The sequence below is a fragment of the Vulpes vulpes genome, chromosome 1 (genome assembly GCF_048418805.1).
Source record: "Vulpes vulpes isolate BD-2025 chromosome 1, VulVul3, whole genome shotgun sequence".
In the NCBI taxonomy this organism is placed as follows: Eukaryota; Metazoa; Chordata; class Mammalia; order Carnivora; family Canidae; genus Vulpes; species Vulpes vulpes.
Window position 1 is genome coordinate 84,143,189 of NC_132780.1, and position 13,300 is coordinate 84,156,488.

General features: G+C 38.9%; 1 protein-coding gene across 5 annotated transcripts in view; it reads right to left on the reverse strand.

Annotated features, from left to right (window-relative positions):
* Window positions 1-13,300, reverse strand: part of GRM1 (glutamate metabotropic receptor 1) — a 396,100-nt gene that overhangs the window by 50,645 nt on the left and 332,155 nt on the right. For all 5 annotated transcript variants that reach the window (XM_072718885.1, XM_025997970.2, XM_025997973.2 and 2 more), the window contains one exon: window positions 13,059-13,227. In XM_072718885.1, the coding sequence (XP_072574986.1) occupies window positions 13,059-13,227 (169 nt within the window). The remainder of the gene's footprint in view (window positions 1-13,058; window positions 13,228-13,300) is intronic.

A 13,300-nucleotide genomic window follows, 5' to 3' on the forward strand; every position in this document is an offset into this window, starting at 1 on the left:
TCTGTGAAAATAAAACTATAATCTCACAGAGAAGGCCAAAATTTACATCCCTATCTCAGAATTACATATAAAGTATCAAATGATAGTATATTTTCAGAAAACGTAAAGGTTTTCTTTTTCTTCTTTTACTTTCAGATAACTTTAGAAAGTAGAAACAGATTAAGTCTTAAAAAAAAAAACTCCCTCCAACTGTCAAAATAAGCACGGAAAATTTATATTCCAAATAATTTTTAAATGATATGAGAAAAATTGAGTAAATGAGTACTGCTTTCTTATTTTAACTGGTATAAAAGTACAATAAAAGCCATCACAAAATACTGTATATTCCTTTAGTCAACTTTGTCTTTTTCTCTTACAATAAAATTAATGCTACTAATTCAACAAAGTCAAAAGGTGGTAATGCTAAACAAATTTATTTATGCAGAATGAATAGTGAAGGTAGAGCCTGTGAGTAGCTGGCACTTGGAAAGTATTTAAAATTATATTTTAAATGACTGAATAAATGAATAGCTTATCCCTTTAATAAATAATGAAAAAGGAGCTGCCTAGAGTTATATTTTATGACTCCTTTATTCTGCCACTAAGTCCTGTACTTTTGGCATACAATGTCAATAATATCTTATTTGTCTTTTTTTTTTTTTTTTAAGAGAGGGTGTGGAGGTACAGAGCAGGAGAGAGAGAGACTCTTACGCAGGCTACATGTCCAGCATGGAGCTCAAAGGGGAGCTCAGTCCCACAATCCTGAGATCATGATCTGAACCAAAATCAAGAGTCAGGTGCTAAACTGACCGAGCTACACAAGTGCCCTTGATTTGTCTTTTCCATTACTCAGTCACCCTTCTATGCTGAAATTTTATCAATTTACACTTGAATTCTGGTCCATGTCTCTTAATCATACAACATGCTCTAATTCCTTCTTGCTCCAGAGTAATTTGCACAGAGCTGCCAAGATCACCTAAATAGCTCATAGGCTCCTCAAGAAAAGGGACCAAGCTGACTTTCATTGTTTTCAGATCATAGTCATCAAAGTACAGATATGTACAAAAAATATACAGTAAGTGGCCAATGGATGGGTATTGAATGAATCTTTTTTAAAAATACAATTAGGCCACTCAAAGAAGTTTAATGCCTCTCTACTCTAATACTTTTGCAATGTATACTCTTTAGTCAGGCATTCACTTAGTCCCCGGTCCTTGTTTCTGCACCTAACTTTAACTGTTATTAATTTCTTACATAAGTCTGCCAAATGAGGACAGAGCCTCTGTGCCAGCCCCTCACTGTGTCTTCATTAATGTCCACATAACTGTTTGTTTTGTTTACGTTGTTTGTTTTGGAAGGAGGTTTCAAGTACAACAGAGACATCATCAAATTTGTGTTTCATTTGACTTGCTTTCTACAAGGAGTATTTTGACTACTATATGGAGAATAGAGTTGTAAAGAAAGAGAGAGAATGTGTGTGTGTGTGTGTGCATGTGCGCATGCATGCACACGTGCACATGTTTATATGTGTGTTTTAATCCATGGCTCTCACATGGAGCCATACAGTAAACAAATAAATTTGTTTTAATAAAATAATGAATATTACCTTCCATTTAGAAGGTCTTTTCTCCATTGGTCCATCTGTGTCACTACTTTCAAGGGCAGATACATTACAAGCTCCAGACAGTATTTCTGAAGCAGTAATCCTTTCAAACATTGCCTAACTTACAATTCTCTAGTAGCTGAAATACAGTTGGTATTTTATTATCACAAGTTAGATTTTGTCCTCTAATTTTTTCATATCCATATAATAGATATATTTCATTCAGATACAGTTCTTTTTAATTCTAATTTATATCCAAATCTCCCCAATAGCATGACTATTATTATTTTTAAATTTTCTGCATTTTTATGAGTCATGCTTACTGACTTTTTTTTTTGCACATATAATGGCTTCTCCTGATTCATGGTCAGTCTTTGTCCAGAAGCACATGATCCTCCTAACATATTATCAGACGGTCAATAGAAGCCTCACACTTCATCACAGCACCTACATCATTCATCTCACTTCATCATATCACATAGGCATTTTATCAACTCACATCATCACAAGAAGAAAGGCAAGTACAGAATAAGAAGATATTTTGAAAGAGAGAGACACTATATTCACAAACCTTTGGTTATAGCATATTGTAATTATTATATGTCATTATTAGTTACTGTTGTTAATCTCTTACTGTGCCTAATTTATAAATTAAAGATTATCATGTAGATCTAGGAAAAAAAGACAGTATATATCAGGTTTGGTACTATCTGTGGTTTCAGGCATTCACGAGGAGGAGGGTGTCTTGGAACATCCCCCAAATAAGAGGGGACTACTATAGTTTATATTCAATAACTGAGTATTTTTTCACTTTTGTTACAAGCAAACACTTTTTCTGATAGCTTTGAGTTGCAATAACAGTTTTGATATTTTACTGAAACTTCCCTTGAAGGACCAAGACTTACTAAGGGCCTGAGTCTGCTTTGACTCTTTTTATGTCCTGTGTACACAGTCCTCTTTATTGTTACTGAGACTAAGTGACCTGCTGGTACACACAATGCCATGATTCAATTACCTGCACCCTGTAGGAGTCTTAAAGTATTTATGCAAGGAAATCAAATGTTCATTTTGTGACTAAGTCTCTAAAGTAACCTAAAATGGATTTTTTTTAAATTAAGGTTTTATTTAGAAAAAGAATGAGGGGTGCCTGGGTGGCTCAGTGGTTAAGTGTCTGAGTATTGATTTCAGCTCAGGTCATGATCTCAGATCATTAGGTAGAGCCCCATGTCAGGTTGCAGGCTCCCTGGAGAGTCTTCTTGAGGTTCTCTCCCTCTGCCTCTCCTTCCGTCTTTCCCCCAATATGCGAGTATGCTCTCTCTCATATAAATAAATATATCTTAGAAAGAAAGAAAGAAAGAAAGAAAGAGGAAAGAAAGAAAGAAAGAAAGAAAGAAAGAAAGAAAGAAAACAAATAGTATCAAGAGAATATAATGAAGGCTAGGTAACTGTGAATCAGAGGAAACAGAAAATTTTCTTCAGAAGAGAAATGCCTGAAAGATTAAAGAGAATGAAGAAATGAGTCTACTCTAATTATGACGTAGGAGAATCAGCTGCATGAGAGAAGAGCTAGCCCTGCCCTCCTCGGTCCCCACAAAGAGAGCTGGGGCAACAATCAACTTGAATATGGATGTTCTTCTCCCACTGCACTGAGTTCCTTGAAGGAAGGGGCCCTGTTTAAGTTTCCTTTACATTCTGCCTGCTAGTGAAGTAGAGCAGCTGAAGGAACTCTATTTTAGAAAAGCTCCACCTCTGCTGTTTTTCTACTAGGCCCCGTTTAATTACATTCCATATTTTGCCTCTAAATAAGCCAAAAGGGGAAATAAAAAAGTTAATCATTCTTTGAATTTTGTCCTAGGCCCCAAACAACTGATAACACTAAAAAAAGCCAGATCCCAAACATGTTCCAGGAGATTAGCTTCAAACAAACTTTGGTTGATACTGGCATCAGTACCCCTAGTTTTGGTAAATTATGGAATAACACCTATTGTTCACCTGACGCTCACCTTTGATTGGACCTACCCTGGATTCCTGAAGAAATATGTATCCTAGACCCTTTTCTAATGTAAACCCCTAGCCTCAAACAATAACAAGACTCATTCTCCTTTCCTTTCCGAGTCCCAGACACTCTGTCTGCTATTCTCTGTCACTCACACTATTCAATAAACCCTTATTCCCTTTCTGCAGTCCCTGGATTTTTTTTTTTTTCATGTTTGATTTCTAAACTACATGAAGCCAAGGGCTCTTGGCTGGTCTTGTGGGACCCTCACCTGGGTTCTTGGACCCAGCCTGCCTACATCACTAGCATGGCTCTTTGCACACATTAATTATTTAATAACATAGGTGGAAGAAAAGAGGAAAATAATATAGACTATGACATAAATAAAAGAAATGGAAATGACTTCAAAGAATGAAAAAAAGAGTAAAGTGAAGAAACCCTTAGAAAAACTAAATAAAAAATACCAATGAAAAAATTTCTATAATTTATTACAGGGAAGATGTAATAAAAATGGCATAGGAATATAAAATCATCACGACGGACATATATTGAACCAGATTGTGTGCTAGGACCTCTCTACAGAATTATACTAACCCTTCACAACTGCTCCATAGGGTGGAGTTAATTATGTGCACTTTGCAGATAAGGAAGCAGCGGCAGAAGGAATTCATATCTTGTGCAAATCTATCATGTTATCTCCATTATTTCCAAAAGCTAGGTTCTTCCTAGTGTAACAATGGCTGCCAGAGTGATGACATGTTATGCTGAGAACCAAAATTATATCTCAGAGGCTGGTAGATATATATTCAATTAATCAAACTTTGTCTATGGTGACATAGACATGGTGCTACACATAGAAAAAAATTTTGAAAAACGCGATTGTTAAGGCTAAGGAGCTCAACATCTAATGTAATGTGTTAGATAGACAGATAGAAGGAGGAACCAAATGCTTATGAAGAATATATACATTCAGTTATTCATTCATTCATTCATTCATTCACTTATAACCTTCATTTAGAGTGTCTACAGGGTTCCAGGCACTATGTCAAGGCTAGAAATAATCAGAGAACAAAACGAATAATAACACCATCCTTGAGGAGGGGGTTAATATTATCTATTATTCTAGAGAAGGGCTTTGGGAAAACTAAGGTGAGAAAGAGGAACAGGGTGCAGGGCAGGGATCAAGGCAAGGCAAGTGTAGCCCCTTCAGAGTTGTGTAAGCATGCACCCTGCACTTGCATAACCTTGAGAGTGAGTGCCTCTTTAAATTCTGGGCCCTAGGTACCTCACTTGTCTCATGATGGCCCTAACCCTGATGGGGGTGGGGGGACACCTGGAATAAGGAGACACAATTTTGCATGTGGTGGTTAGGTTAAGACCTCACTAACACACTGCCATTTACTAAAGACTTGAAGAGGGCAAGGGTATAAGCCCTGAATATGTCTAGTGGAAAAAGTGTTTTAGGCCGAGGGGACAGCTAAAACAAAGATTTGGTACTAAGAACATATTTATACTTCCTTCTCTATTTTTCAGTATGTATGTGGCACTTCAATGTTTACTTACAAAAACTAATGGGACTGCTACTGCCACTATACAATATCATGTGATTTAGCAGGAGCACCTATCAGGATTTATCCCCAAAAATTGGCAGACAGGCTGGGTCTGAAGCTAAGGTGATCACCAACAACTTCAGTAAATCAGTGATTGGCACAGACTCTGGTCAATGTAGGAGAGGCAAAGATGTAGGTGTTACTCAAAGTGGCTGTGGATAAATTAATAATTCCACAGAATTTCTCATTATGACCAGTGCTTGCAGTTTCCTCCTCATCCAGAAGGACTTTAGTAATTTCATGTTTTCACATGCACAATAAGATATCCAAAAAAAAAAAAGTATTTTGTCTTCATTTTTTTTCAAACTAATAGCCAATAGGCTTTTAGTTGCTGAGAAGATCATATCACTGTTATGTAATCACAAGCTTCTCAGATAAGGATTTTTTTATATATTCCTGTGGGCAATTTATATTCAGATCTTGCCATCCTGCAGTGGAATTTAGAAAGTATTACATAATGGACAAACCAAATCATCATTTCACTGGTTGCCAAAATGGCTACATTAAATATGAACAGATTAAATGAGTAATTTGCTTTGATTCACAATGTGAGAAAGAGAAAACAGAGGTGGAGTGGGACTGTTGTGGTCAATGATGTTACTTAGCTCAGCTTATGGCTGTATGAGAATAATCTTTTTCTGAAAAAAACACAAGCTGAGGTATTAAAGTATGGAGTTTCATATTTGCACCTCACTTTCAAATGGCTCAGGGAGAACATAGGGAGAGAAACAGAAAGAGAGGGAGAAAAAAATTAAGAGAAAGGAGAAAAAATACAGCGAAGGATTCACAATTACTGATTGTAGTTGGTGGATATATGAGTGGCCAATCTAATGTGTTTTTTCACGTTTGTAAGTGAGAAAAAAATGAGGTAAGTATTAACTAGCAAATGGGGAGAAAGTTGAACAAAAATAAAAACACTCATACAGATATGGGAAGTATTCAAAGATAATTCACAGTTAGTAGGCATGAAATAACTTAAAAAAAATCTCTGAAAGCTTCAGGCAGATGGGGCTGGGTGGGCGGGGTAGTGGCAACAGGCCTTGACATGCCCATGCAAACTACCTAGTGACCAGAGAGTAATGACTGTTTGCACCATGGGAACATTTGAGGTAGATATTAGTCTAAAATAATTCTCTTGCCAAATTCAAGACAAAATTCCTCTTCCATATCCAAGTATATTCAGGCAATTTCAAAGCACAAGCACCAGAGGAGAATGAAACTATTCCAAATGCTATGGCCTCGCATATAAAAACAAAAATATCTACAAGCCTATGACACATTTTGAACTCTGAGTTCAGAGCAACTGTGGATACAAAAACTGAATATAAAATAATTTGTCGGGGATCCCTGGGTGGCTCAGTGGTTTGGCTCCTGCCTTTGGCCCAGGGCATGATCATAGAGTCCCAGGATCGAGTCCTGCATCGGGCTCCCTCTGCATGTGTCTCTGCCTCTCCCTCTCTATGTCTCTCATAAATAAAGAATAAAATCTCAAATAAAATAAAGTAAAATGAAATAATTTGTCCAGCATGATCCATATTGTGACCTAGAAGAAATTCGGCAGGTGAGCTACTCAGATTCAATTGTGAGGGAAGGAAGAGCCGAAGGGGGTTCATCATATATGCTCTTCCCACCCCACTTCCCTAACTTCTCAATCCCAAGTATTGAGATCAAAGGGACAGTATCTCATCAGGTAGTGAATTAGTAGGAAATGGTGTTATAGCCTCTCTTTGGTTTTTTATATTTATAAAAATTTTGCAATGTTTCCATCATTGCAGAATAAATGGCATGGTAATACTTTTCAAAGTTCATCTGATTTCACATAATGCAATGTTTCATATTCTATCACATTACCAAAGTTGTTTTTCTCTCTAAGGATATTTAATTGTGAGATTGTCAAGTGTGTTATAACCTGAAGTACAAACATTATAACCTGCCTACATTCTCTTCTCAACTTTGATTAAGAGCATGGGTCCAAAACACATCTATTTCCTGTAGCTTTTTCTGCATGAAGTAATAGGAAAGATTGCTGGCAAGTAATATATGTTCTAAAAAATAAAAATATGTTCTATCCTACAAAATTCATCCTTATCACATTTATTTTCTTATCATTAGGAAAGGTAGGGTGGTACTAATTGCTTGACGATTTTGGCCAAAATGGGTAACCAGTCATTCAGAGAAACAGCATCCCTTGTAGAGTAATGCTGGAATTGGGCTAAGTAAGCCACTGTAAATATCGAGAGAGTTCTTTCAAGAGCAGGAAAATGATGCTAAAGAGGCTACAGAAAGAATGATTTAATAACAGGCATTAAAGGGATCATCTTAGATTGCTAAAAATGACAACTGTTCTGCAATGTGAGGCTCTCATCCCTAATCTCTGCGGAATCTTGAAGTATGAGATCTACAACAAAGTGGCTGCTTTTTAATCACTGGCCTATGTTGAAAGGTGATAGTGTCAATGTGAAAATTAATATTAGCAATCATATTTTTAAAAGAAGGATATTATTAGAAACTCAAAGTTTTCTATATTGGCAACTTCTCTCAAGTAGCTATACTTAGCTACAGAAAAACCAGAGACAAACTCCTCTAGCAGCATTACCTAATCATGCTTATGGCATTATTAAATCTAAGGACACATAGTTCCAATTAAAGGTTAATGTAAATGGCTTCTTAATAGACTGTCCTAGCTTCCTTTCCTCTTTGAAGACATCTTGGATCACGATGAAAATGAACATGTCCCTTTTAGTTTGATACTCAACAAATCTGTGGTTTGGCCTCTTTGCTGATCTAACTGGAGTGGGAAACAGAGAGACATGGAAGCTAAAGCTGAGCAAGGGGCTGCAGCAGCATTAAGTTAAGCAATATTCTGAGATCCACATTGCTAACACCTTTTGAAACTAAATTTTTATCTTTCCAATAGAAAATGCCAACAAATAGGAAAGAATCAGACTTATCCCTTGAAAGGAAATTAGTTAATCTAATTCCAAAGTCTGTAATTTGTAAGATATATGTACTTGGGTTTTTCTATACATATGTAAGATGTATTTTACTATATGACAGTATGGCGTGTGTAAATGAAGAAACACTTGTGATCTATTCTGTACATTCACATAATTTCTCCAGAATTCTGTTTTGACTGGCTGGGGTGAGAGCAGGAGGAATCAGGGCTCTCCATTCTTCATATCCAACCCCCCAGCCCCAAAACCATCCTCTTAAAGTAAAGAACCTAAAGGCAAACTTAAGGGGGAGAAAAAAAAAATAGAAGAAGAGAGAGGAAAAGAAAGAATAGGAGTCAGTGAAAGCAACCTGCAGGGTTTTTTCCCTCGACTCCTCAGCTGATTTCCCTGCTGCTATTAAACTCTCCCAAGCTCCTTCACTAATATTTCTTCCTCAATTCTAGATTCTATGCCCTGTTAAAGTGGATCTCTATTTATAATTTGATTGTGAACTACTGAGAAAATAAGGCTTAGCAATTGAAGCTTGTATTTGTAGGAAATATACCAGGCCCTCTAATGACAGGTACTTGATCAACTAGAGATGGTGGATGATGGGAGCTCTGGGCTGGCTGGAGCCCACTTTGGCACTTTCTAGCTTGAGAAAGCTTGGGGCCAGTGACTCAGTCCCTCAGGGCCCTAGATTCCTCATCGGTAAAATGGGGCCATAATATCTACTTTAAAAGGTTTTTTTTAAAGGGGTTGTTTTAGGGATCATTAAAGTGTTGTCTGTAATGCATCTATTATTGTACTTGCACAGGAATATGCTTGATAAACATTTGTCCCAGACCTCTATAGTCTCCCTTCGCATTCCTTTCACTGTTCCCTTTGCCTTCCCACCCCTTCTCAGCTCTTTCCTGCCCTTCACCACATCAAGAAAAATCGCTGCAGGCTTGATACAGGAGCCCATCACAGGCTCAGGCCAGGCCCTTAGTGTTTGCTTGCAGGTCCACTGTCCACACGTGTGCTGCCTCAGATCCTCTTCCCTGTGCCTCTCTCTTAGGCTCTTAGCCACTGGCTCTTAGAAAGACCTGGACACATCTGCAGCCCTTATCTCAGCCTCTATCACTATTGCCTCGTTGCCTTGTTGTCTCTCCCATGACTCCATCACTGGGTTTCAGAATTGCAACCATTGTACTCACCACAACAGAACCCCAGACAAGACTGCAGCAGACCTACAGAGGCTTTGGTCCTCCGAATGTTTCTAATCTGAAAAAAGACCACGAATGAGACTGATTCTGGCTTCCCCAGTAGCTGCCTAAAGGGATCAGATGATGTTACTTTCTATGAGCAAACTTTGACCACAGGAGATAGAAAATGGTACGGCACAGGTGCACACGTTCTTCTCCCCTCCTTGCTCCAGGAGACAGTTTGAGCAGCCTGTCCAGAGAGCTCTGTGAAGCTGAATGACTAGTTGTAGTGAAGTGGCATCTGGCTCAATAAAGCATCACCTCAGGGATGGTGGTGAAGGTGGTGTTTTCCCATGCTTTCATGTCTTCTTTCCCCTTTCCCTTCACTCTTAGACCTCTGAGACTCTATTTCCCAGTAATGTACTAGCACTTAAGTCTTGCTTAGTTTTCATGTCTCAAGGAAACCCGTGAACTACATTGTCCAGGCTTTCTTGCCAATGTCTACTGGGTGGTGTCAACAAAATGCAAGGACCTAATGGGAGATTGGAGAGAAGGAGAGAGAAGCCAAGGTATCCTCTCATGCCTACTTCAGGGGGCATCTCAGGAGCAGCTGTGACTCCTCCTTGAAATCCCTCTGGCCCAGGATGAGGATGATTCTTGCTGTTGCTCACCTTTGAGGTGCCCTGGTATCCTCTTTCACTTTTAGAACCAATTTCTTATATTAAATTCCCTCTATCAGACAACCTGGCAAAGGGTCCTTTTTTCCTGTCTTACCCCTGACTAAAATAACACACAGCAAACAAAAAGTTTGATTTTATTTAACTGTGTTTGTAGAATGGTTAAAATAAATTTCTGCTTCTGTAAGATATTTATATTTCTAAAAAATCAATAACATAAGAAAACTGGACTTTTAACTACTTCAGGGGAAATAACCATAAGAAAGTTCTATGGGTTATCATAAAAAAAGTCAAATCATTTATTTTAGCACTTTAAGTGGAATTTGATATTTAAAATGAATAATCCTTTTCTAAATATTATGTTTCCCAGTTAATGCAAGTGCAAGTCTTACAATCACCTTGCACGTTGTCGTCCCTCTCCTATCTTTATAGTGGCTACTGAGGGATCTAGCTCTCTGCATCCTGGGCCTGGTAGGTGGCAAACTGGTGGTGTAAGAATATAAGTGCTATCATTTGGTAAATGGGATTCAGATTTCATTTGTTTCCATACCTCCCTTGGTGCTTATGGGAAACAAACAAACACTCCACCCCCCACCCCACCTCCACTACAGGTGCCGCTGAGAACAGGCATATTTTCCTCCTGCAGGGTACAAAATATTTCTAAAATTAGACCTCAAGAGATTTGCATTTATAGTGAGTGCTCTGTAATGGCTCCGCGATGATTTCTGGGATCTCCTTCAATAACAAACACTGCATGGGCGTAATGCAAACGTGTTGCCAGAAATACTTTAGTATCTAGGCATAGAGATGCATGCAGACAGCCTTTCCTCTGAACTTGGGGAGGAAAGGCCTTTCTTCTGGAATGCACAAATGGGAATACACCTGATATGTGAGCCCCCATTCATGGCCTGCCAGCAAGCACACTAACAGCAGGAAATTGTGAAAGGGGGCTAGAGTTAAGAGAATCTTTAAAATGATTTGTTTTCTCTTGTCAGGGTTTATTTGTTTGTTTGTCTTATACTCTGAAAAACCCAACTCTGTAGTTCCATAAACCATTTTACAGTGGTTGTCTGCAGCAGAGACAATGCTACCAACACAAGCTTGAGCCAGACATATGATCTCTTTGAGACACAGAAGTACATGAGCTCAGGGCTTCTCTATTGTCCACATGGTATGACTTCAAGTCTCAGATGTTCTGTTTTCCTCCACATCCAAAAAAGATGACAAACAAGAATCCAGGGTAGAAATAGTCAAGAAGGTATGGGTCTCGAATTTTAAACATCAAACAGCCTCATGTGAAAGAATTTCATTAAATTAAGAATCAGAAATGGCATTCCTGGGGAAGAGCCTTACTGACATACAGCCCATGCACACTGGTTTGGTTGCAGCCATGCTTATACTGCTGAAATACTTCTGTACAGAGTGGAAACTCATGGTATCTTCAAGCCTCCTGACTGCCCCACATTACTCCAGCCTTGCAGGACTCCTTGCCCAAATCCTCCCACAATCTAAGGACTAACACTGGGCATGGCAGGAGGCCTCCTGCACCCTGTCACAGCACCAGGATGGGTCTGTTCTGATCAGTTTGTCATGACAATTATTAGGTACTTTTAATATCACATCTGCATAGAAGGCACAAGATATTTAAAACTAGATTGAGGGGTACCTGGGTGGCTCAGTGGTTGAGCATCTGTCTTCAGCCCAGGGCATGATCCCAGGTCCTGGGATTGAGTCCCACATCAGGCTCCCAGCAGGGAGCCTGTTTCTCCCTCTGCCTGTGTCTCTGCCTCTCTCTCTCTCTCATGAATAAATAAAATCTTCAACAAAAAGAAAAGTTTAAAACTAGGTTGAATAAAACTAATTTAACCTTATGTGTCAATTTTTGTCTAATAAAAAAAAATAAAATGCAATCAGTCAGTCAAACTAGGGTGAACTGTCTCAGAAGTCTGTTGCTCCCTCCAAGTGGCTGGTTGAGAATTTGAGTCCATCATGACAGCTCTTTGAAGATGTTGCAGTTTCCAAATCCTCTCTTTACTGCCCAGTAGAGGTGAGGCTCCTCCAGTTTCTGTACCAGCACTTCTGCACATGACCACACCCCTCAGTGTAGCTGGCAGGGCTTCCCTCTGCAGGGGTGGCCCCCCAGCTCCCAAGAACAGCGGGCAGTCTAGTGGCCGGGCCAGTGGGCCAGCGCCTTGCACAGTATGTGCTCCAGCCCAGCTGTGCCGTGTGACATTTATGTGACAGCCTATCTGCTCTCAGAGATGAATCACAGAAAATTAGAGAGGGGAAAGATCTACCAGGTCATTTAATCCATCCTCTTGCCAGCTGGCAATCACTCCCCTACACTCCATTTCCTAGCGCATCATTTAGTTTGGTTTTAAATAGCATGGATCCAGGGAGCGCTGTTCACATGCTTTCTTCACCGAGACTTCTCTCTAGCTTCTCCAGCCAAAGGCTTGGTATCTGACGTTTATTTACTCTACTGTTATGCATACAGCAATATTGTGGTTACTCACTTGCCCCAGGCTGATAAGAAAGCTTCTAAGAATAATTAGGAAGTGAGGACTCTCTCTTGGCTAGAAAATGCCATTTTCAAGAAAATCAAAGAAAGTGGTGGTGAAAAGAAAAACGATAAGCAGCTTCTGTGTTAGCTCTTTTCAACTTCTTTTATGTTAATTATGCGCTTATTTTGTATTGTTCAGCTTCTGCTTTTTTTTTTTTTTAACAATAGCTACAACTATGACTAAACAGTATCATTGGTTTTGGTTTCCACATTTACTTCTGTTTCGATTTTTATTTTGCATACTTGTCCCCTTGCTTTCTATATTGGATTGAAGATTCCGGCTCATCACAGCAATTCAAATAAGGACTATTCTTAAATATTCGAATGGTTTGCCTATTTGATTTCCTAATCTTTCTTTGTTTTTCCAATTTTAGCAAAACACAAGAACAAAAACAGAAAGGATGATGCACCCTTTCTGGATAGTCTCGTTGAAGAAAAATGTCTGTTTCTTCACATAGGCCCATGCAACTGGCCACCTCCTGTCCAAGGATGCATCTGTAGCCAGCTTACCTTAATTTGACCCTTTAAGCAAGGCTCACTGCACACAGACCGTACCATTCCACTCTTGTTCATTTGGATTTTGTAATCATCGATGTTCAACACACCTTCATGCCAGGTTCCAACATGTACGTAGTCATAGCGATTAGCTTCAGTGTACTGCAGATTCATGATATCATACCTACAAAGAAAACAACACGTGTGTGTTGGAGAATGTGGACATGATGTAGAAAACAAAGAAACTTAGTAAAAAA